General features: G+C 40.5%; 1 protein-coding gene across 1 annotated transcript in view; it reads left to right on the forward strand.

The window, feature by feature from the left end:
* Nucleotides 1-21,545, forward strand: part of TRAM1 (translocation associated membrane protein 1) — a 29,182-nt gene extending 7,637 nt beyond the window's left edge. The window contains exons 7-11 of the mRNA XM_077810155.1: nucleotides 11,588-11,658; nucleotides 11,754-11,858; nucleotides 12,821-12,964; nucleotides 14,395-14,555; nucleotides 20,893-21,545. Of these exons, the coding sequence (XP_077666281.1) occupies nucleotides 11,588-11,658; nucleotides 11,754-11,858; nucleotides 12,821-12,964; nucleotides 14,395-14,555; nucleotides 20,893-20,966 (555 nt within the window). The 3' untranslated portion in view covers nucleotides 20,967-21,545. The remainder of the gene's footprint in view (nucleotides 1-11,587; nucleotides 11,659-11,753; nucleotides 11,859-12,820; nucleotides 12,965-14,394; nucleotides 14,556-20,892) is intronic.
* Nucleotides 21,546-24,406: the final 2,861 nt, after the last annotated feature.

Raw genomic sequence — 24,406 nt, forward strand, 5'->3', positions numbered from 1 at the left:
TGAAGAATGTGTTAAAGCATTTTTCTTAGTAGTACTTTGAAATACCTATAATTGTTTCAGTATCTCCATTGTGAACGGAGCTGTTGCCTTTCTCAGAAGGAGCTGTCATTGTAATACTACTTCCATGCAAGCCCTATTTCGTGCAAATAAGATTGACATTCTATTATACACTTTAAAGAACTGCAAATCAGAAATTCATTTATAAGGAAAATTCTCAATTTTAACCTGTGTTTTAAATAATACTTTTAAATTAGTTTGTTATAAAAATGTTACATCATAACTTTCAACTCTCCAAAGGGTGAAACGGTCAGTCGAATATGACAAAATCTAAGTGGTGGCTTCTGGTTTAATTGTTGTTAAAGACAACTGAATCTTGCTATTTATGGTCCAATCTTGCATCGTTGAAGTCGGGGGTTTTTGCCATTGCCTTTACAGGGGCAGAATCCAGCCCTGGTTCTTTGTAATTACAAGTGATTACACACATTTAAGAACATAAGGTTTAGTAGAATAGATTTACCAGTGGTCCAGCTGATCCAATATCCTGTCTCTGAGAATGGTGAGTTACCAAATGCTTCAGAAGAAACTGTAAGTGGGGTCTGCATAATATCTGTCAGATTGGTTTATACATTGAAGAATGAGTTTATAATCCTTCAGTTTTTCCTTGCTGAAGTAAGTATGGATGTTCTCATTTTCCTTCTGTCTAATTTTATTTTTTAAATCCTTCTAATTTCTGGGCCTCAATTATATTTGTGTAGTCAAATATTTTCTCTAAATATTAATACGTTCTATGTAAACAAAATTGACTGTGGTCTTCTGATTTAGTAAAGACAAATGTCAGAGTTCTTTCCTTTTGCTTTTTCAAACTTCTTTTGTTTAATTCGTAGTCTGAGTAAGTTTTCACTAAAATGAAAAAAATTTCATATCTGATGCTTATTGCAGGGTTAGTAGTAATTATTGTCTTATTTACCAACTCCAGAGAATCTTAAATAGATATCTTTGGGGAGTTAGTGTAAAGATTACCCACCTGGCCAGCTCAAGGAAGTTTAAGAAACAGCACATATATTTATTTAGCAAAGGGAGACTGTCCTGAGTTAGACTGTAAAATCAAGTATCCATTATAGCTGATCTTGGGGTGGTAATAGGTGTGAGTTCTGTAACATCATTTGACCACCCCAAAAGCGTGTTTTTTTCCAAAACATTAACTAGTTTCAGAAGTCACTTTCATCGAGAGAAGTATACAAGACATAGTGTTGTCAAAGTTTTTTAACCTGCCCAATCAAATGTACTCCCTTCTTTGAAATTTTAAATCTACCATTGATTTCAATAGGTGCATTATTGAGTCCTGTTAATATTATAATAGTCACCTCCTTTTGAAAATGGGCAGAGGCCAAGTGTTCTTATTTTATTAGTTATATCTAATAAAGTGAAATAACCAAAAGCCTTTGCTTGTCTGTGTTCAGGACTTGGTAGAGCTGGTTGGACTGTGTTGTTGGGTGCCTCTGTTCTTTTTTTTTTTTTTAACGAGGTTTGGAAGTTGATACCTGCCAGATCCCATCTAGCTCAGTGTGTGAAAAAGTGCCAGGATAGATCACAAGGGCTTTGGTCTGCAGTGCCTCCAATATGCTGATTATTCACGCTTCTCCATCTTTTCAACAGATGTGAACACTGCAACTTCCTTCCTTTCTCTGTCTCTGGCAAAGAACTAATTTTTTGTGCTCTTGAGAAAAGAGAAGTGAGAGGTTGATTATTGGTAAGGGGAGTTAGAGGTTATGACTGCTTCATCTACTCTGTGTGTCCATCTCTTACCAGAACAAAAGTTTTTAAAGCAGGAAACTTGCGTCCTCAACTCAAAGTACTAAAAAAAAAATTTCCTGGTCACAGCCGCTGCAGCGAACAAGTAATACCAGAGTATTCCAGGGTCCAAAAGTACACAAGAGATTATGAACTTTCTTGGTAAATTTAGGAGAGCAGTCCCTAAGGTGTATTTATATGCCAACTTGCTAATATGTCTAAACCCTTGAGTTTTCACTTGGCACATAAATAGACCTCAGTAAGTACTTTCCTAAATTTACATTAATACACTTTTCAAAATTATGCTACAGTAATTTGTAAATTTAGAGCACTGCATGTATACTTACCAGTACAATTAGGGCTTGTCTACATAAACGTTTAGTTTGCAGCAAGCTGGGGTCTGGATCTGCCCCACACTATTCTGCTGCAGACTGTCCGCGTGCACCCTACTGATGTGTGTTAACAGTTTGTTAATGAACTTTGAGCTAGTTCTCTTTTAAATGGGACTAAATCAGAGTTGTGTCCACGTGGACAGAGAGTCCATGGCAGACTAGCGTGAGGTAGATTGACAACCCAGCTTGTTAGAAACTAAATGTTCAAGTAGACAATTTCTTAAATGAAGCTGGTTAAAGGCCTGATTCTGCTATCCTTAGTCATATTGGATATTTAAATTAGTAGTTCTACTGAACACAGATATGGGCTGGGATAGTCTTTTTCTAGTTTTTGTGGTTCCTCCAGCAACAAGAAACCCTCAACTTAAAAAGCAAGGAATTTCAGTCACAATGGTGATTGAGTCTATCATGATGAGCTCACAGACTTGTATGCCTTGATTTCTTTCAGAGTACATTAGACTTTGTGCTTGAGTTTTTGCAGTGTGTTTGACGTAGATGATAGCCAAGTTATCGTGATCACTTTTTTCAGTTTCCTAGACTGACTAGCAACCCAGCATATGCAGCAGATACTTCTGAGATCAAATGCTTGAAGTTGGAACTTAAATAATAAAATTTGATTTTTTTTTTTTAAAATTAAGCTTTTTAGGGATAGAGGTGATCTTTGAGAGCTAAATAACAAGCTCAAGAGTGTGGTTAATGCAGTCCACAATATCATTGAGTGTCTTGGCCTGTATGCCACTTGAACATCGTATATTTACTGCTGTGGTATCTAAATTCAGATCATCTAGATTTGATTTGAGCTCTACTGTCTTGATCCCCACCATTTCTAAAGCTCTGTCCATTCCCTGCACAATTTCATTAGCTGTCCCAGACTCCATTTCCTGTGTCAGTAAAGGATACAAATCTGATGCATACAGATAGTAGCTCAGCTACAGACTGTTAATGAATCCATCAGAAAACAAAGTAATCTAGCTTTCTACATGAACTTCTAAGATGATTCCTTAAGAGAATTTGCAGTTGCCTCAAGTCTTTCCTGTAGTGGGCATTAATAAATCTTGACTAAGATTAAGGCTGTTTCTATCTTGTAAATTGCAGAATATTTCATTCTAGTGAATAACAACTATTTAATTTTAGTGACTAAGCAGTTTTAAGGTGGTAAACTTTCATTTCTTCAGATTACATTTTAATTTTGTGTAAAGGATCTTCCTTGTTGTCAAAATGGCTTATCTTCTGGTTCCATGCATTTCACATGGGCAACAAAGTATGTGGGGGATCAGTTCTGATGTTCTTATAACCCATTTACAAGAGGATTGTCCTTATCAGCATCTCATTCTTTCGACAGGATAAACACTTCATCTTTCTGACAAACCTGTGGATGTCTAATTTTCCATGAACTTCGGAAAGTATTTACATCAAGGTTTCTTGGGGCATGGCTGCGCTTGCAGATGTAGAGCGCTTTGAGTTAAACCCGCCTTCAGAGAGCGCAGTAGGGAAAACGCTGCAGTCTGTCCACACTAGCAGCTGCAGGCGCACTGGCAGGGCCACATTTGTGGAACTTGCAGCGGCATTAGGAGCGGTGCATTATGGGCGGGTATCCCACAGAGCACCTCTTCCCATTCTGGCTCAGTGGCTTATGGGAAGGGGGCGGGAGGTGCAGGGTGTTCTGGGTCCTGTCCCAATGCCCTGTGATGCATTGGTTCGCATCCCAGCAATCCCTGTGCTTCCGTGCACATTTGGCACCGTCTTTCAAAACTTTTTGTACTGCGCATTCTGTCTTCCCTTTTGGTCTGTGGGAATGGAGCCCGAACTGCTGAGGAGTACACTGACGAGTCTCACCAGCACGTCACGTTTGGCAGTCGAGTTATTCCTTATGATCCAGAGTGACAGTGAGCACTCCAGTGATGATATCGATTTGAGTAATGCGTATGACACAAGTTTGCTTGTGGCATTCACGGACATGCTTACCACAGTGGAACGCTGCTTTTGGGCTTAGGAAACAAGCACAGAGTGATGGGATCATATCGTCATGCAAGTCTGGGATGACGAGCAATGGCTGCAGAACTTTCGGATGAGAAAAGCCACTTTCATGGGACTGTGTGAGGAGCTTCCCTCCACCCTGCAGCACAAGGACACAAGATTAAAAGCTGCTCTGACGGTGGAGAAGCGGGTGGCTGTTTGCAATCTGGAAGCTGGCAACTCCAGGCAGCTACCGATCAGTCGCTAATCAGTTTGAAGTGGGAAAGTCGACCATTGAAATTGTGTTGATACAAGTTTGCAGGGCCATTAATCGCATCCTGCTCAGAAGAACCGTGACTTTGGGTAACATGCATGACATTGTGGATGGCTTTGCACAAATGGATTTCCATAACTGCGGAGGGGTGATAGATGGCGTGCATATTCCAATTCTGGCACCAGCCCACCTAGCCTCAGAGTACGTTAATCAGAAGGGGTATTTCTCTGTGGTTCTCCAGATGCTTGTGGATCAGTGTGGGTGTTTCATTGACATTAACACAGGCTGGCCCAGAAAGGTGCGTGACACACACATCTTTTGGAACACTGGTCTGTTCAGGAAGCTGCAAGCAGAGACTTTTTTTTCCTCAGACCAGAAGATCACCATAGGGGAAGTCAAAATGCCCATTGTGATCCTTGGAGACCCCGCTTACCCATTAATGCCGTAGCTCATGAAACTCTACACAGGGAGCCTTGACAGCAGTAAGGAGCAGTTCGACAACAGGCTGAGTCAGTGCAGAATGACTGTGGAGTGTGCTTTTGGCCATTTAAAGGGCCGCTTGTGCTCTCTGTATGGGAAGCTGGACCTGGCCAATGACAGCATCCCCGCATTATATCCACGTGCTGTACCCTCCATAACATTTGTGAAGGGAAGGGTGAATGATTCACTCAGGCATGGAACTTGGAGGTTCAACACCTGGAGGCTGAATTTGAACAGCCAGAGAGCAGGGCTATTAGAGGGGCCCAGCGCAGGGCTGCAGATTAGGGTTGCCTTGAGGGAGCAATTTGAGGCTGAAAGCCACCAGTAATGTCTGGTGCCCCGCACAGGAGTGAAGTGCAGTTGTTCCAAAGTTAGTAGGAATCTGTGTTTGCTACGCTGACTTGCAGTGCCTGTTTCTTTCCTGGGCTAAGGTATCTTTTACTTCATGCAATAATAATGTTTTCAAAGCCAAAAAATTCATTTATTGAAAAGAAACACAACTGCTTGGGAAACAGAAAGGGCAAGGGGGTGGGGTGGGGAACGGTACAATCACAATTTGCGTATGTCCTGTTGTTATACTCAACCTTCCTGTCTGGAATGCTGTGCAATGAGTGCTGCACTTAAGGATGACTATACTGCATGATGATGGGGGTTGAGTGCACCTCGCCATTGCTCCATACTGGGGATTGTCTGGCGCATGGAGGCATGGTCACCTGGAAAGATTCGCTGAGAGCACTCCACACCTGGCTGAGCAAATAGGAAGGGGATTTTCAAAATTCCTAGAGAATTTTAAAGGGCGGGTCTGAGGGTTGGTCACCTGAGGGCAGGGCAGTAGAGTTCAAAGTGTTGACCAGAGTGGCTAGAACAGGCATTGTGGGACACTTCTGGAGGCCTATCAGAGCTCACTAACAGACCAGGGCGTCCACACTGGCACCTCAGTGCTCCAGCGGGAGCACACAAAAGGTTATTCCATTCACCAAGGTGGAGTACCAGGAGTGCTTTAGCCGTGGAGTCAGAGCGCTCTATGTGCCTTCCCAGTGTGGACAGGGCTCCTTTAATGCACTCTAACTCGCAAGTGTAGCCAAGCCCTTACGTTCTTCAGGAAACTCTTACGTGCCATGTCCTTTATGGTTACATGGCACAAGGTGTTCAGTGTTTGCTGATTCAGGCTGCTAACATTTGTTTTTTAAACCCAGAAATTCATCAGGTTAGTTTGTGCTTCCAACAAAGTTTGACTTGTAAAGAATAATTAACAAATCTCTGTGTACTGTTTAGCAGTTTTTTTGTTGCACAGTATTTTAAATTTCTAAACCTAGGATTGTCTTGCAAATTAAAATGCCTGGCCCTGGCAATAGCAGCAGAGTTTGCTGTTGCAAAAGGCAGCCACTTTGAGCCAGAGGACCTGAGAGAGCAACTAGGACATCTGTTGTCTATTATGGATCCTTGCTGTGCTTAATTGGGGTGGAATAATAGGAAGGTGTGGTTCACCTGTTGACTGTTTAGGCTTTGCCTGCAATGACAGCCTCATCTTGGCAGCCTAGGAAATATGTATGTGCCAGAATTGTATTTCTCAGTAGAGTCTGAAGCCACAGGAGGTGTACTCTTGTGACCTGTGTCATGCATGATGTCTCAGCCTCTGTCTGCTAGAATGAAAGAAATTACTACATCAGGAGCTCTTCCTTCCTTCACTTCAACCCTGTGCCGCTCAGTTTTCGGGCCTGACTTGTGAAAGGTCCTTGCTCTCAAATCTGAATCCTTGTCATCCATTCTGCTTGCAAAAGAAGTGTACTTTCTCTGCTTACTACAAAGTGTGGTTGAGCTCATGTGATCATTGCCAGGAAATCTCCTATCAATTTTATCCTAAGGTTTTTTCAAGATAGGTTTGAAAAAGAGTTCTCTGCTCCACTCAGTAGCAGGATTTTCCATTGGGGTCCCATCACCTTGTAACTAGGTTTCGTAAGGTAGAGGCTGCCTTAAACTCCAGTGGTACTGGAACAGTTTTTATAGTGGGGGTGCTGAGAGCCTTTGAACCAAACTGTAAGTGGGATCCACTTCAATCCATGGGGTGCTGCAGCACCCCTAGTTCCAGCACCTATGTTAGACTCTCTAATAAATCTTGTTTCTGGTTTTTTTCCCCGTGGAGCCTAAATTCTGCTTCTAAATGTTGTTTGTTCAGACTCCTTTGAACTTGTGCTTGCCTTTCCAAGCTATCTTCTGTCCAAACTTTGCAACTAGGCTCAGTCTGCTGGCATTTCCTGGATTTCTCCTCTGCTTACCTTTCTTGAACATAACCCTTCAATAAGTCCAGGTCTCTCTTCTTGCTGTTCAGTGATCCTCACAGGCTGGGAGATAAATATTGGAGCCTGCATCTCCTCCCTTGCAGGCGTTTCCAGTCCAAAGAAACTTTGAGGAAAGATCCCTCAGTTGATGCCTGTAGTCCAGCTAGTGGCATCTCTAGAAGGTATGGCTTGAGCCCGAAGTAATTATCCAGCAGATCTTTGAGGAGACTGCAGAGATAAAGGAAGAAGGAGGAACGCCTCGGGGCCCTATTTCACCCCAGGGTGTTCGCTGCTTCCCACCACCTAACACAGTTGTAATGAGGTTAAGTGGTGTCCGTATAAAATAAGTAAGAATTACTGATTATTGCTCAAGGAAGGCTTTTCATGATTTTCGACTATAACAGCATAAACAAAACAAGAAAAGGAAAACCAAAGACCAGCACAGAATAAGAATTAATACAAAAGGCAGATTATATTAAAGACAAGCGCTAGTACAAGTAATATTGTGGACCATTTGTGAGTTCCTGAACAGTGACTCTACATATGCTGGTCCTGGCAGGTTATAATAAAAGCCCCGAAGACAAGCATAGGTAAAGCTATTATTCACCAGCTCTATATTCCTGGTGTAAAATGCAACATAAAGCTGACGAACAACAGCGCTACATGCATTTGCTAGGACTATGTAAAAGACAAGCAATAACACATACAAAGCTATTATGCATCAGCCATCTACTATTGATTTTGTAGTACAGTATCAATACGATTATGATCAGTTCAGCTCGAGCGACCAGACTTCTTTACTCCATAGACTTACCCTGCATTCGTCCGAAAAATACATTACCCTTCAGTCGGCCATTTTCCACACTGGCCAGGTACAGACAGTCGAGAAGCACACGTCCCTTCAGTTCAGGGGGTGTGGGTCAGGTACGACCAACACACACACACACACGCTCTCTCTCCCCCCGTGCCTTCGTCTTTTTATCTGGTCTGACGGCCGTGTTTTAGAACAGCCCAACCAATCAGGGTGGGCCACATTGTTTATGTGGTTGCCCTAATTGTATAATTGATGCATATTTAATTTTTAGGCCTATTTATTTTTTGTAGCCAATTAGATTTTGAATGTGGGTAATTTTGGATCGATAAGTACATATGAGTCAGCATAAATCGCTATCTGGTCGCCTCGTTTCCTGACCACAAGTCACAAGCGTAAGCTTTATTTTTGCAAGGCTTGCATTTTGCAAATATGGAAGTTTGAGGCCTAACATTTGCAATACTTCTATTTCGTTCAATTTTGACAAGACAGCTGTTCAGTTTATTTACAGAGACAGTTTTCACAAGTTACCAGAACAGTGACCATTCTGCTGCATTTACTGGATAGAGCTGTACTGGGCCACCACCTGATACTGGGCCCATGCCTTCTTGAGTGGTCTTACGGGAGGGATCTCCATTCACCCTAGTGGGCTCAGGGCTGGTCTTTCCCCTCACCCATCACTTTAATCTAGCCCATTTTGGCTTATCCAAAGTTACTCTTACTGGAATTTCAAGTGAGGTTTTTTTGTGGCGACACCCACTCCGGGCATCCCAGTGGGCCATCAAGCTCAGACAAAATGACTTAAGTAGGGGAGTGTATGCTAGCTGTATTTTTTTCCAGTTCTGGAAACTGTTGTCACCCAGGAGGAGGAGAAGGAACTGAGCTGTTACCTTGTGTCTGTATTGGCTATTCTCCATTAGATGGATATTCCACCATATTGGTGGTGATACATCAAAAAACAAATCACCTCTTATCTTGTTAATTTGCTTTTTTAAAAGAATATCTGCTGTATTGTGCCATTGGTGTTACTTCACCATGAGCCATCCTGTACCCTGTGTGATATGTTTCTTTCTGATGCAGCTTTTAATGAGTGAGTTGGCTGTTGTCTCCTTACATATGAAGAAAACAAAACTTAGCTTTAATTCTTATTTTCAGAAGTTATAGATCCTCACCCCTTGCAGAGCCTGAAGTGTATGTCTTCTCTATGCATGTAACTTTTCACCTTTCACTTCAGACAGCAGCTGTCATTTAAAGGAGGAGGAGTATGGTGACACCTAATAAGGAGGCATGGCATGTGGTATTTCCCTGCTGGACAGTGAACAGATCTAGAATTCTAGCTTGCAAAAATTTTGCTTGCCATGTATTAAGAGTATGAGTCTTAAAAATGCCTGTTACAATAATAAAGGTAATTTTCTTATTCTTTTCCATCAGACCATTTTGGGAAGGTCATGCTATAACCGTACGTCAGTGGGTCACAACCGAGGATGCCAAATTTAGGACTAACTGCTGAGAAATAGGGCAGATACGCCCCAAGACTGGTGGCTAATCCCCCATAGGATATACCAAACCAGCAACCACAGTAAACTTTTTTTTACCACACTGGCTAACAAGAAGTCATAAAAGCAGTTTCCTTGGGCATTCTGGTTATGTCACCACCAAAAACACTGGATTCAGAGATGAGTGGTTCTTTATAATTAGTCTCATCAAATAATAGGTTCTGCTGATCCCGAAGGACCAGCCACACACCTGGGTCAATATATAATTTAGATATTACCCAAAAATCGCACTGTTGCCAATCCTTTAGTATCTAAAATCTAAAGGCTTATTCATAGAAAGAAAGGTGAGAATTAAAATAATCAAATACATACAATAATTGCAAAGTTCTTGGTTCAGGCTTGTAGCAGTGGTGGAATAAACTGCTGACTTAAGTCAAGTCTCCAGAGTACATGCACAGCTGGATGGGTCATTCAGCCCTTTGTTCAGAGCTTCAGTTTGTGGCAAAGTTCCTCCAGAGGCAGGAAGCAAGATTGAAGACAAAATGGAGGTGTTTCCAGGGCCTTTTATAGTTTTTGCCATGTGGAGGGCATCACATTGTTCTTACTGTGGAAAATTACAGCAACAAGATGGAGTTTGGAGTCACATGGGCAAGTCACATGTTCATGTGCAATTCCCTACAGTCGTTGTAGGAAGCCATTAGCTACGCTCCAGACAGCACGTTTACATGTCAGTCCACTTAGTGTAGATGGGCATCTCCCAGGGTCCATTTTCAACCAAGTGTTTCTATATGAGCCACTTAATTTGAATAGTCTCTCCAAGATGTGCTGGCTAGCTACCTTGTGGGCGGTATCCCAGGAGCCAACATATGAAATCCAGGAATAGAGCCAATACTTAAAACTTCAAATACAGAAATGAGACATGCATACAGATAGCATAATCATAACCAGCAAATCATCATCTTTTCATAGACACCTCACTTGACAAGCTGTGTACAAGATTTGCTGCAAATATATAACAGTGGTTGCAACAATGATCTATATGGTTATATTTTAATTTGATAACATCACAAATGCTCTAGCTAGATTTTTGTATCTCACTAGGTGTTACGGCATGCACACAGATTTGCACATGCTAACTTGATTTGAAATGAGAATACAAGTCTGTTTAATGTAGCTCTTGCTGGATGGATTTTTCACAATTTCCACTGCTATATAATATGTGCAAGTGAAAACTGAAATACTTGACTCAATCGGTAGAGGAAGCTCATCCAAAAATGTAGAGTTTCTCTGAAATGTCGGTGTCCTGTACATTGTGTGTAGCTCTTTAAGGACATGACTTGTATTATACTCCAGTGATACATAATAGTGTGTCGTGTATGGTCATAGGGGTGATTCTTTAATATTTGCCAATGGTTCATAATGATTCTTAAATTGCTCTATCTGCTTTCACTCTCTCTGGCCCTAATCTTAATCTTGTCTCTTCCTCCTGCCTATTCAATCTCTTCCTCTCTACTGTTTAACTTCCATGTGGCATCATCAAAATGGAACCAGTTAAAAGCCTAACTTGAAGTGCCAGCACATATACTGGCATCATTTCTAATAAAAAACTCACTCTGCTGCCAGCATACAGATCAGCCTAGGAGGATGGAACCCTGGAATGAAAGCATCGTGAGGATCTCGCATTTCTAAAACAGATGCATTCTTAGCATTGCATTTGTATGAAATTTCTTGAATTCATTAATTGATAGTGGACAAGTAAATGAAATATAATAGAGGCATAATTTTTCAGATTTGCCTTAAGAAAAATACTTGAGCTGCTTTGACAAGCATCTCTGATTTTCATCTGACAATTGATCCCCCCACCCCACCCCCCCTTCTTTATTCTGGTGGATGCTTAAGATAACAAATAGATTAGTTAGTGGTAAACTCCTGAATGAGACCAGTATGGAATTGAGAGAATCAAACAAATCTAGTCATGGCAGACACTATAATATTATGAAAGGAAGGATTAAGGTGTCTGAGCAGCCTAAATGAAATTTATAAAATCAGTGAACATGAAAACATTGTGTCCCAATTAGTTTAGACTAATTCATTCTTCTGTCTAATAGGAAGATATCCCTCGCCAGCTTGTCTACATTGGACTTTATCTTTTTCATATTGCTGGAGCTTATCTTTTGAAGTAAGTCAGTTTTAAGCTAAATTTCACTGGATTTTTCTGCTACCATAACTATTTCATAAAATGTTTGAATACTTGGTTTGCTCTTGTTTTGATAGCCTGACCCGTCTTGGACTTGTTCTTCTGGTGTTGCATTACTTTGTTGAATTTCTCTTCCACATCTCCCGCCTCTTTTACTTCAGTGATGAAAAGTATCAAAAAGGGTAAGTATTTATCATAACTTTAACAAAGGACACTACTTTGTGGCTCACAAGCTTTTTGCAGCTGATCAATAAGAAGTTTGTATTTCGGCTGCACAATAGCCATAATAAAAAATGAGTTCAATTAGAATTTGCTTGCCCTTCAGAAGTGTGACTTCTGTATTTCTAATAGAGAGTACTACTCCTTAATTGTATGCTATAAAACAAATAATTTCGTATTACCCTATTGCCTACTCAAGCAATTGTTAATATAACACTATTCTGTTTCTTATTATATACTTTATATTGAAATGGGATATTTAGTGTAGCAAACACAGTTAAACTTGACATAATTCCATATGAAATTCTTCAAATTCATAGTTGCTAAAAAGTATCACTTTCATTGTTTCCCTTAATATGAAGGGGCACAGTCATTGATTTTACAACATGCTTTGCACTCTGTAGAAAATGGAGGTTAAATGCCAAGAGTTGAGGTTTAGCTCACCATCAAAATTAGTAGCTCCCAATTAGCAACTTTATAGCTTTGTAATCCTTTTAGATGATATTATCCAACTTCAAAATGTTTAGTGTGTTCACTTATGCTGATCCTTAAAATTATGCATAAATGACAATGCTGTTTATAATCCAACTTAATGTATTTTAAATATGGTGATAGTCTTTAGCACCACTTCTTTTCTGTAATTAAAAAAAAAACCTCAAGAATTATAGCAGAAATGTACTTATTCAAAGAATTATTAGAATTTTTATTTTAGTAAATGTGAAAACATTTGAGAATTGAAAGGAGATTAACAGTAACATCTCATTCTTTAAAAATTATCAATCCTAATTTTTAAAGAAATCTTGATAGTTTTCTCTTACTAAACAGAGTCCCACATAATGGAAATAGACAGTCAGACTAATGGCTTTCTGATGTAATCCAAGTAGTGAATATGCATATTTACTGACTTCTGGCACTTTCTTTGTAGGTTTTCATTGTGGGCTGGTCTTTTTGTTTTCGGAAGACTTCTGACTTTGATTCTCTCTGTTCTCACTGTTGGCTTTGGCCTGGCAAGAGCAGAGAATCAGGACCTGAATTTAACTACTGGAAATTTTAACATTCTGGGTATCAGGTATGGTGAATTGAAACCCTTTTTAAAAATATTACTCCTGAGGGAATTCTGCGCCAAAATATTTTTTAAATCTGCATTTTTTGTCAAAATAACACTCTAATCACACAATTTTAAATTATTTTGGTAATTTATTTCAAAATACTTGTCAGCAAATAATTGAAAATGGTGTCATTTTGTTGTTGTTGTTGTGTTGTTTTGACAAAATATGTGGAACTTTGCAGAATTTTTTATGTTTTGGTGCAGAATTCCCTGAAGAGTACCAGGGTTGTGTGTGTGGCAGAATCTGGGTGCAGGCAGTTCTGTGGAAGATCTAGGTGCAGGGGGTGTCTGGATGCGTGGGGGTTCTGGGTGCAGGAGGAATGGAACTCTGCAGGGAAGTCCAGGTGAAGGTGGTGAGGTCTCAGCGGCTGGGGGCTGACTGCTGGGGGAATGGGTTTGGCTATAGGGGTCAGGGTGCAGATTGTTGGGTCTCTTTGGGGTGGGGGTCCAGGCCTGGGGCTCAGGGAGGTTCTGGGTGCAAGGAGCTTCTGATGCAGGGGGAGCCTCAGTGGGGGGTTCCAGGTGGGGGGGTGGGGGTGAGGCTCAGTGCGTGGGGAGCAGCACACAGTGACCCCTCCCCCCATGAGTGAGGTATGATGGGGCCAGGAAGTGGGGGAGGGGTCACTGTGTACCGGGAGCTGCTTGCTCTGACCGCCGGACACCCCCCGCCAAGCCTCACCTCCTTCCCCCACACACCTGGAACCCCCACCCCACCGAGCTTCAGCTACTTCACGTGTACACACTCATTCACACAAATGTAGAGCTTCCTGCAGCCAGGCGAGATTTCTGGGGGTGATTTGACCCAGACCCGGCTGCTCCATGCAGGGGACGGGGAACTCCATCTCTGTCGTCCTCACAGTTTTATAGGGAGTAAAATGCCAATCCACACCTTTTCCCACAACCGTAGCACGCTGGTAATCTGAGGAGCTTTTCTGACAAACCTGGAAAAGGAGAGAGCATGCCACGAAGCTGCTACTGCTTCCATATTTACACATTTGGCCAGTCTCCACCCTCTGTAGGTCTCTCACTCTAATTTTGCTCTTTTGCTAAATCCTGTTTCCATATCTGTGCTAACGTCTGTCTCTTAATGGTGGTAAAAAATAAGGAAGTAAAGTCAGAACCAGGCTGACTTGTGCCTCATAAAAACACATGAGAAAAATCAGTATTTGCCTATTGAGAAGAGTTTCTGATTTGTTGCCTTTTGAGAAGAATCATTGCTTTCATGTGTCTGAGGAAATTATACATACTTTGGAGAGCAAACAGGCAGCTTCTCTTGACAAGTACAAACCTTGAGGGTTAACTGTTTGCAAAACTTGACAAACTTGTTGACATGCCTTCATCTGATACTTGTTTACATGACTACCTCTGCTCTGTCTTAAATCTGTTTATAGAATCATTGTACTGTCCTCAATCTGTGGAACTCAAGCCTTTATGATGTGGAAGTTCATTAATTTCCAGCTTAGAAGGTGGAGAGAACATTCTTCTTCTCAGCCTCAGTCACTGAAGAAGAAATTTGTAACAACTAAAGGCAGACCATCCAAAAAAGAGCGAGGTTTGTATTGCAAGGTTTTTCTTTCTGAGGATAGAGTTAAACCAATATGAAAAATTTATTTGGCATAATTGGGTAAAGTGCTGTTGTATGTTTGCTGTGTGAAATGAGATGTTTCTGGTTTTAAACTCATACTGATGGAAACTAATATTGGTGGTTGAGATCAAGGAGGAATAACTTTGAAAATGTTCTCACTGGCTATTTATAACCCAGATAATATAAAATAATATACCAGATAAAATTACCTGAGTATTTCAAAGGTGACTCTCAAATACCCACCCAACTTGTTAAAAATTAAGGTAATGTGTTCCAGTTTGCTACGTTAAAGGGATATCTAAAAGTCTGTGGCTATTTTAAGACTTTGAAGGTCACCTCTGAATTGCACTCTTTTACCTGTCTCACTCTTAGGCCTGAATTACATGAGAGTAATCCTTTTTGAATTTCTTTTAAAAGTGACTATGGGTTTTGTGTACATGGCCCTTTAGTTTGTACTAGAGGGGTGTAAATGTTAATCCACACTAGCTTGTCGTGCGCTAACTGTCCTGCGTGGACCCTGCTGGTGTGCACTACAAGTTCACTGGTGCCTGTTAGTGTAGTCCTGAAGTAATACCATGTAACAGGCACTATGTAAAGGGAACTTCTGGTGCATCCTAGCAGGGTCCATGCAGGACAGTTAGCATATGACACACTAGGGTGGATTAACATTTACACCCCTCTGGTTCTCGAGCAATAGGTAGGCAATTTGCCTAAGGGAACAGTTGGCCCTAGTTGGAATCATAGAATCATAGAATATCAGGGTTGGAAGGGACCTCAGGAGGTCATCTAGTCCAACCCCCTGCTCAAAGCAGGACCAATCCCCAATTAAATCATCCCAGCCAGGGCTTTATCAAGCCTGACTTTAAAAACTTCTAAGAAAGGAGATTCTACCACCTCCCTAGGTAACGCATTCCAGTGTTTCACCACCCTCCTAGTGAAAAAGTTTTTCCTAATATCCAACCTAGACCTCCCGCACTGCAACTTGAGACCGTTACTCCTTGTTCTGTCCTCTTCTACCACTGAGAATAGTCTAGAACCATCCTCTCTGGAACCACCTCTCAGGTAGTTGAAAGCAGCCTTCAGATCCCCCCTCATTCTTCTCTTCTGCAGACTAAATAATCCCAGTTCCCTCAGCCTCTCCTCATAAGTCATGTGTTCCAGACCCCTAATCATTTTTTTTGCCCTTCGCTGGACTCTCTCCAATTTATCCACATCCTTCTTGTAGTGTGGGGCCCAAAACTGGACACAGTACTCCAGATGAGGCCTCACCAATGTCGAATAGAGGGGGACGATCACGTCCCTCGATCTGCTCTCTATGCCCCTACTTATACATCCCAAAATGCTATTGGCCTTCTTGGCAACAAGGGCACACTGCTGACTCATATCCAGCTTCTAGTCCACTGTCACTCCTAGGTCCTTTTCCGCAGACCTGCTGCCTAGCCATTCAGTCCCTAGTCTGTAGCTGTGCATTGGGTTCTTCTGTCCTAAGTGCAGGACCCTGCACTTATCCTTATTGAACCTCATCAGATTTCTTTTGGCCCAATCCTCCAATTTGTCTAGGTCCCTCTGTATCCTATCCCTGCCCTCCAGCGTATCTACCACTCCTCCCAGTTTAGTATCATCCGCAAATTTGCTGAGAGTGCAAATCACGCCATCCTCCAGATCATTTATGAAGATATTGAACAAAACCGGCCCCAGGACCGACCTCTGGGGCACTCCACTTGACACCGGCTGCCAACTAGACATGGAGCCATTGATCACTACCCTTTGAGCCCGACAGTCTAGCCAACTTTCTACCCACCTTATAGTGCATTCATCCAGCCCATACTTCTTTAACTTGCTGACAAGAATACTGTGGGAGACCGTTTCAAAAGCTTTGCTAAAGTCAAGAAACAATACATCCACTGCTTTCCCTTCATCCATAGAACCAGTAATCTCATCATAGAAGGCAATTAGATTAGTCAGGCATGACCTTCCCTTGGTGAATCCATGCTGACTGTTCCTGATCACTTTCCTCTCATGTAAGTGCTTCAGGATTGATTCTTTGAGGACCCGCTCCATGATTTTTCCGGGGACTGAAGTGAGGCTGACTGGCCTGGATCCTCCTTCTTCCCTTTTTTAAAGATTGGCGCTACATTAGCCTTTTTCCAGTCATCTGGGACTTCCCCCGTTCACCACGAGTTTTCAAAGATAATGGCCAATGGCTCTGCAATCACAACTGCCAATTCCTTTAGTACTCTCGGATGCAACTCGTCCGGCCCCATGACTTGTGCACGTCCAGCTTTTCTAAATAGTCCCTAACCACCTCTTTCTCCACAGAGGGCTGGCCATCTATTCCCCGTGTTGTGATGCCCAGTGCAGCAGTCTGGGAGCTGACCTTGTTCGTGAAGACAGAGGCAAAAAAAGCATTGAGTACATTAGCTTTTTCCACATCCTCTGTCACTAGGTTGCCTCCCTCATTCAGTAAGGGGCCCACACTTTCCTTGGCTTTCTTCTTGTTGCCAGCATACCTGAAGAAACCCTTCTTGTTACTCTTGACATCTCTCGTTAGCTGCAGCTCCAGGTGCGATTTGGCCCTCCTGACTTCATTCCTACATGCCCGAGCAATATTTTTATACTCTTCCCTGGTCATATGTCCAACCTTCCACTTCTTGTAAGCTTCTTTTTTATGTTTAAGATCCACTAGGATTTCACCGTTAAGCCAAGCTGGTCGCCTGCCATATTTACTATTCTTTCGACACATCGGGATGGTTTGTCCCTGTAACCTCAACAGGGATTCCTTGAAATACAGCCAGCTCTCCTGGACTCCTTTCCCCTTCATGTTAGTCCCCCAGGGGATCCTACCCATCCGTTCCCTGAGGGAGTCAAAGTCTGCTTTCCTGAAGTCCAGGGTCCGTATCCTGCTGCTTACCTTTCTTCCCTGTGTCAGGATCCTGAACTCAACCAACTCGTGGTCACTGCCTCCCAGATTCCCATCCACTTTTGCTTCCCCCACCAATTCTTCCCGGTTTGTGAGCAGCAGGTCAAGAAGAGCTCTGCCCCTAGTTGGTTCCTCCAGCACTTGCACCAGGAAATTGTCCCCTATGCTTTCCAAAAACTTCCTGGATTGTCTATGCACCGCTGTATTGCTCTCCCAGCAGATATCAGGAAAATTAGTGTCATCCATGAGAACCAGGGCGTGCTATCTAGTAGCTTCTGCGAGCTGCCAGAAGAAAGCCTCATCCACCTCATCCCCCTGGTCTTGTTGCTCACACTTCTAAACTTAATCCAGTGACACTCAGGTTTTTCTGCAGTTTCATACCGGAGCTCTGAGCAGTCATACTGCTCCCTTACGTACAGTGCTACTCTCCCACCTTTTCTGCTCTGCCTGTCCTTCCTGAACAGTTTATAACCATCCATGACAGTACTCCAGTCATGTGAGTTATCCCACCAAGTCAAGTTCTAGTGTGATGTGAGACTTTATGCTCTCTAATTATATCTTTTTGTTTAAGCAAATAACAGGTTCTTCCAGCTGGGTTTGCAGGTTAAAGTAAATGGGATTTGTGCTTCCACGCTGCTTAGGACCCTAACTTTAGGCTCCTAATTTTGTAAATTTTAGTCTGTGTGATTTTGTTTTTGTTTGCTTTTTTTTTAATCACAATTCTGCTATATTGAAAGTTTAAATAATTCTCACTGGTAATATTAATGCAGTAATTTTTTTCCGTAGTTTTATAAAATTTGAGTAAGATACTCTTCTAGTACTGGTATTTTACAAAAATCAAACTAACAAAAAACCTCAGTTTATTTAAATTGTGATCTAATTAGTTTTGCAAAGATTCAACCTGACTTAATGACTTTTTAAAATCAAGTGATTTAAATCATAATACAATTCAATAACTTAAATCACTGTAGTACCCTACTATGTGTAATGTAGGTGAGTTATAACACAAACTTCAAGGTGGCTATTAGTTGGTAAATACATATATCATGAGAACAACATAAAGAGACACTTAACTTGAATTGTGGGTATTTCACAAAATAAAGTGATTTTAGATATTATAGTTACACTGGAGGCCCACAGTCCATTTTGGAGGGTTTACAGCTACTTTTCCCATTTAATTTTTGTCTGTCTTGTTGCTATGTGTAAAACCATGGGAGAAGAACAACAAATTAAAGGGAAAAGTGTATTAAAACCCTCCCAAACGTGACTTTCTTTCCTTTTGATATTTTCCACAACCTTATCTCCATTATGAAGATTTAAAGCTGCTCAGGCATGGCAGGGGTATGTATTAAGCACAGGTGCTTGAGTGCACCAAACCCCACACCTGCCAACATCTGCGTGTGTCAGAAACAGCTGTAGAATGAAAATGTACATGTAGTGAGATTGAGGCTTTGGTGTGGGGTTGGGACTAGATGGGTTTATTGGTGTATGTCACCCTTCCACTGGGAAAAGGGCAGAAAGTGGTGTGGCAGGTCCTGGTGCTACAGAGATTTGGTCCCAGCTCTTTTCACCCTGTGCGAGAGAGTGTATGACTCCAGGTCCCTTTTTTTTCCCTTCTTCTTCTTTTCGGTTTTACTTATTTCAGCTAAAGCCAGGAGCAAGCCAATAGGGGACCAGTAGGGCAGAGCGCTATAGCTAGTTACCTGTGATTCAGGCAAAATTGAGTGTTTAATCTGAAATTGGAGTGATATAGGGCTTGTTGAATGCAAGCTCTGTAGGAGCTTGAGCTGGTTGCGGATGACTGCTGTACCAGTCTACTTTATGGTTGTGATTATTGGGACTGTACACTTGTCTGCTCCTGGGTGTTTTAGTGGTCATGTTGGTGGTTGCCTTGAGGCAAAGACCACATGAATATTCCCAGTTCTGTGGTGTTGCTGCTGCTCCTTCTGTTGAGGATTCTAGGATGCAACAATGAAACATCACTTAGATGGCAAGTGTTGTCTTTTTAGGATTCACCGTGCCAGAGTTAGTGTAGGAAAGTACCAGACAGTAGTGGTGGTGTGGAAAGCAGTTTGAAAAGGAAAAGGAATTTGAAGTCTCCATGGCATTTTGCCTGCATCTGCAGACAGATGTTGTCTAATGTGGTTTACATTGCAGAATGTACCTAACTTAATTGCAAGGATACAGCGGGTTTAAGAAATCCATAGCCTAAGGAAACCCTATCATTGGACAGTCAAGGGTTAAAAAGGCTTAATTTCCAAAGCCTGTTGTTAGACGCATATTAGAGAGATGGCTTGGGAGCTGGATGAATCTTGGGTTTGTTTTTAGGAGCTACATTTTCTACTTTTAAGGTTGCATAAGTGCTTTTGTTCTGAAAGGTCATTTTTGGATGACTAGAACTTCCTCAAACTCTGTAGCCTTCCAGGATGGAATTTTCTCAAACTAAATTTTTCAGAATGTCTGTCTGAGCAAATATTTCAGGCATTTTCAAGAACAAAGAGAATGGGGAACAACTACTCTTGCCATGATTTAACAAAGAAAAGAAAATTCAACATTGCAATCTCTTGAACAGTTTAAGTATTCCAGTAGGGGAGATTATGACAGCTTGAATTTCGGCAGGGGCATAGTTCTCAGGTCACAGATCTGCCTTTGTGTACTGGTAAACACAATCTTTTGGCTAATTTATAAGGGGTTTAAAAATGTACTTAGATGTATGCATATGGCTTTTGCTTTACAATAAACTAACAATCCAGCAACTTTCCATTGGCACGTCACATGGAAGAAAAGTCTACAGAGAAAGATGCAGGAGAAAAGATCACTAATACAAACATATATTTACAAACTGCACATATTATACTGTATACATTATTAGGTGTATTTGATGGTGTGGTAGAAGTGTTTTGTTAACATAAATTTGGAATGGATACATTACTTAAGAAAGGTGAATCCATGAGTGACTTTTGTAAGTCATACCAGGTGAATGCCAGTAAAGCTTTTTGCTGTACTACACTATGTATTCTCCACACATTGCAGAAAAGCAAAAGGTTTGAGTTTCTAAAAGATTGTATTGGGATTATCTCTTTAGAACCCTTCATCTGTAAAGTTGGATATCTTGGTTACTGGGAGTTCAGAACTCAAAATCAGTCTATATTTTAAAATCTTTTCTGCAAACTATGTAAAACAGACTTTTTTTTTACACAACACTTTTAAGCTATTGCAATTATTCCATCATGAAAGTCTCTTAAGACAGCATTTAGCAGAGTAATACTTACGTTAGAATAAAATATGCAAAAGCTGTATGGTGACTTAGAAACGACTGAAAGATAATAAAATATAAAATGTTATTTGGCTTGGAAAATCAATTTTTTTTTTTCTTGTTCGTAGAAAATGGAGTAAATGGAACAGTAACCTCAAATGGAGCAGACTCGCCTCGTAGCAGGAAGGAAAAATCATCATAAAACTGAATTTTATTAAGTTAACTGACTAATGTCCCCAAAGAATCTGCTTTTTACTATGAAAAGCCCTTCAGCACTAGAGATCTTACTGATACAAAAATACAATTCATGCTTTTTGATTATTGCTATTGTTTTGTGAGACTTGTTTTTTTTAAAAAACATTTTGACTTTAAATAAAGAGTGGGAAGGTTATTTGTTTTCAACTGTTTAGGGGGCCACAACACTTTTTAAATAACCTTGAACACTTTTTTAAACACTTAGTGTGATTAATATTAATCAGAATTCCACTTACTGAGGATCAGTGATACAGTGTATTATTCCTTCCAGTTTTTATAATCTTGGTAATATCTTGTTACAGCAACGTCATATTTTTCAAGTTCTTCAAGAAGTGTTGCAAAATTGAAGTAAAAAATTTAATATCTGTTTTTAGATATTCTCGAATGTTCAGTATGTTACTTTGAATCAGATTTGCAGCTCAGCACTGGTTTTGTAAGACCATGAAAATTAATGTGCGTTATTTTGTAGGTAATAGCTGCGTTCGTTTTAAGAAATGGCCGTGTCATTAAAACAAAATCTAACTGATTGGAAACATTGCAGTGTCTTATTGTCTAAGTTGGCTGGAAATCTCTTGTATAAAATACTTGTAAGGAACAAAATCTTTCTGATGTAGCTTTAGCTCTTTAAAAATGGAAAACAGAGAATGTGTTGTACAGAGAAGAGTGATTTGCATAGTGCTACTTTAAGTTAATAAAATAACTCACAACTGAGCTTATACATGTGCCTATCGCAGAGTACTAGGGTGACATAGCCCGGCTTTGAAAACTCATTTTGTATCTGATTTTTAGAGTGCATCTTTTTTTTTTCATGGGTCAGATTTTTAATTTAGAATATCTTTTAATGCTTTGTGGGGAGGGAATTTGTTTAAACAAATGAATCAAGTTCTGGCAAACATTCCTAGCTTTTCTTTCTTTTTTTTTTCTTCTTTTTTGTTGTTTCCATCTCTTATTGGGAAAACAGTTCAGTGTATTGCATATATATTTTTTGATGGAAAAAATATTTTTAAAAGCTACAAGGTTTTTTTTAAAATTGAACTATTGGTGACCTTTGCTCCCATTAGGACCATTGTAACTTAATTTCCATTTTTGCCTGTTTTTCATAGTTTTAAGTGCAAAGGTTTGTCCAAATTACATTTTCAGTTGAATGTGCAATTAATATTTGCGTTCTTATCTTTGTAGTCTGTAATATGTATAAACCCAACTCATTTCGTTCCAGAAAAACCTACTTAATAGTTTACCTTGAATGAAATTGCTAGTTAGCCTTTGTTAGACCACTTATTGATAAATAGGAGCCCTTATGAGAAATATATTAAGCTCTGCGAAACAAAATACCTACAATTATAAATTGAATATATTAAACTGAGACTCAACGAAATAACAATAAAAACTGTATTCACTGTCTTTTTTTTCCCCCTTTAGTTGCTTATAAATTTTTTGTTTTGTATACTGATACAAAATTTGGGCTGCACTTAATTATCCACTCTTAAATAATGTATAGCTATTTTGACATGAATTATTGTAAATTTTGTATAGCATGACTCTTAATTCTTGATGCAGTTGCTTCAACAGCTCCCCCTGCTTAGAATTGCAGGCAAGCATGGACCTGGTTACAGTAATAGCCCTGTTATGGGGTTGTATACCCTGAAATTTGTCTTATTATGGAAATAGCTACATCATGTTTGGGTTTTTAACTTTTAGATTCCATTGCATCTGATCATAAAACTGTAAGATCAGAGTTCAAAAAGTGATAAATATACATGTAAAATCTCCATTCCAAGGACCAGCATGCTTTGTGTCTGATGTTTAACTCAAGGACATTCTTTGAGTTTGATGCCTTGTTCAAAGATTGTACTTCAGCTCCAAAGAGCAAGAATGTTTAAGAGCACTAATCGTGTGTGATTCCAAATCTGTCATCTGAGAGTTTGCCCTCTTTTGGCCATCTTGGTGCTATCTGGGGAGTCTGGTGAAGAGAGCTCTCAACCTCCTGGTAGCGTTTTTTTCCCCCCATGGATCTTGAGATGAGAAGGGATGATCATGACCATCTACTGTGATGAACTGCATATCACAGGCCATAGAATTTTACCCAGAGGAATTTCGAGTGGAATCCTCTGTCAGCAGAAGTGAAACATAGGTACTGATTACTGATGCATGAACACCTTTTATTTAACTAGCTACCATTCTGAACATAATTATTTAGAGCTTTCTCTAAAGTGATTTATTGGAGCCTGGGGTTTATAATATCAACTGGTTTCCAGAGAAATTATTCCTTAAACTCTGAGGATCTTACAGAAAGATTGAGATTTACACCTTAAAGCGTAAACTTTGCCTTCACCTCCAAAATCCTCTGAAGAGTTATGTACTTTTGTCGGCTAGTAGAGGTTACTAACATTGCTCACACTTGACGGATGTTCTTGGAAGGCTTTTAATTTTTCAGAAGGGCTGCATTTCCAAATTCACCCCATATGCGTAGTCATTTTCTTATCTGGTAATGGCAGATCCCAATTGTTCCAAATATCCTTGGATTATTATTTTATTTTTTTTAACCAATGTGCTGAAAGCTAGCAGTAGTTGTCTGACTTGTAACTAGGAAAGACCAAGTAGCATCTTGAAGAATGTATTTCTGATTTACTATAGAAGTAATTGCCTTTGTTTTCTCTCCATTGTCTTTTCAAAAGTATTCTGATCAAGATGACAAGACTATATGATCCTGATGTGTCTATTTCCAGTCCGCTGCCACCCATTCTTAATTCATGTATTAAGACCCTTTTTGCTTTGCTCAGGGAACTCTCAGTGGCTTAAATTTCTGACTTCCAAATCATGATCTCTGTATTTGTCTCTTCAGTTGTAATCTGGAATTTACAAAACCTGAGCAAAGTAAGTTAGTGCAGACTTAGCAACATGTCTTACAAATACGGTTGGCATTTGTAATTTGTTTTTCCTTGTTCTGCTCTATTTCCTAACCTAAACTGGGTGCAAGAAGTTATCTACTTTTAGCCTGCTTAGTTTCTGTAGCTCTGAGCTGGAAGACCAGAGTTGCTGATCCCGGAGCAGAGAAAACTCTGAGGTCCTCTGTGATTTATGTGATTGGGCTACAGCTGTGAGTCTGAGCAAATGGCTAACAGGCTGGAGTGTGTCTGTGAAGAATGAGAGTGGGGAAGGATCTGGATGTCTGTCTGTGTCCTTTCATAGGTACGGAATCACAGACGTTAGAAATGGGCAAGACCTATGCCATCATCTAGTCTGTTCCTGTCCCTGTCCCTAATACAACTTTTTATTCCTAGGCTGCAGGAGACCTTTACGCTTTGTCCATGTTAATTGTAAGTTCCCATATATCCCATAAGGAGAAAATAGTACCCATTTCCAGCCTAAATTCTTGTTCTATCTAAT

This window comes from Eretmochelys imbricata, chromosome 2 (genome assembly GCF_965152235.1).
Source record: "Eretmochelys imbricata isolate rEreImb1 chromosome 2, rEreImb1.hap1, whole genome shotgun sequence".
NCBI lineage: Eukaryota > Metazoa > Chordata > Testudines > Cheloniidae > Eretmochelys > Eretmochelys imbricata.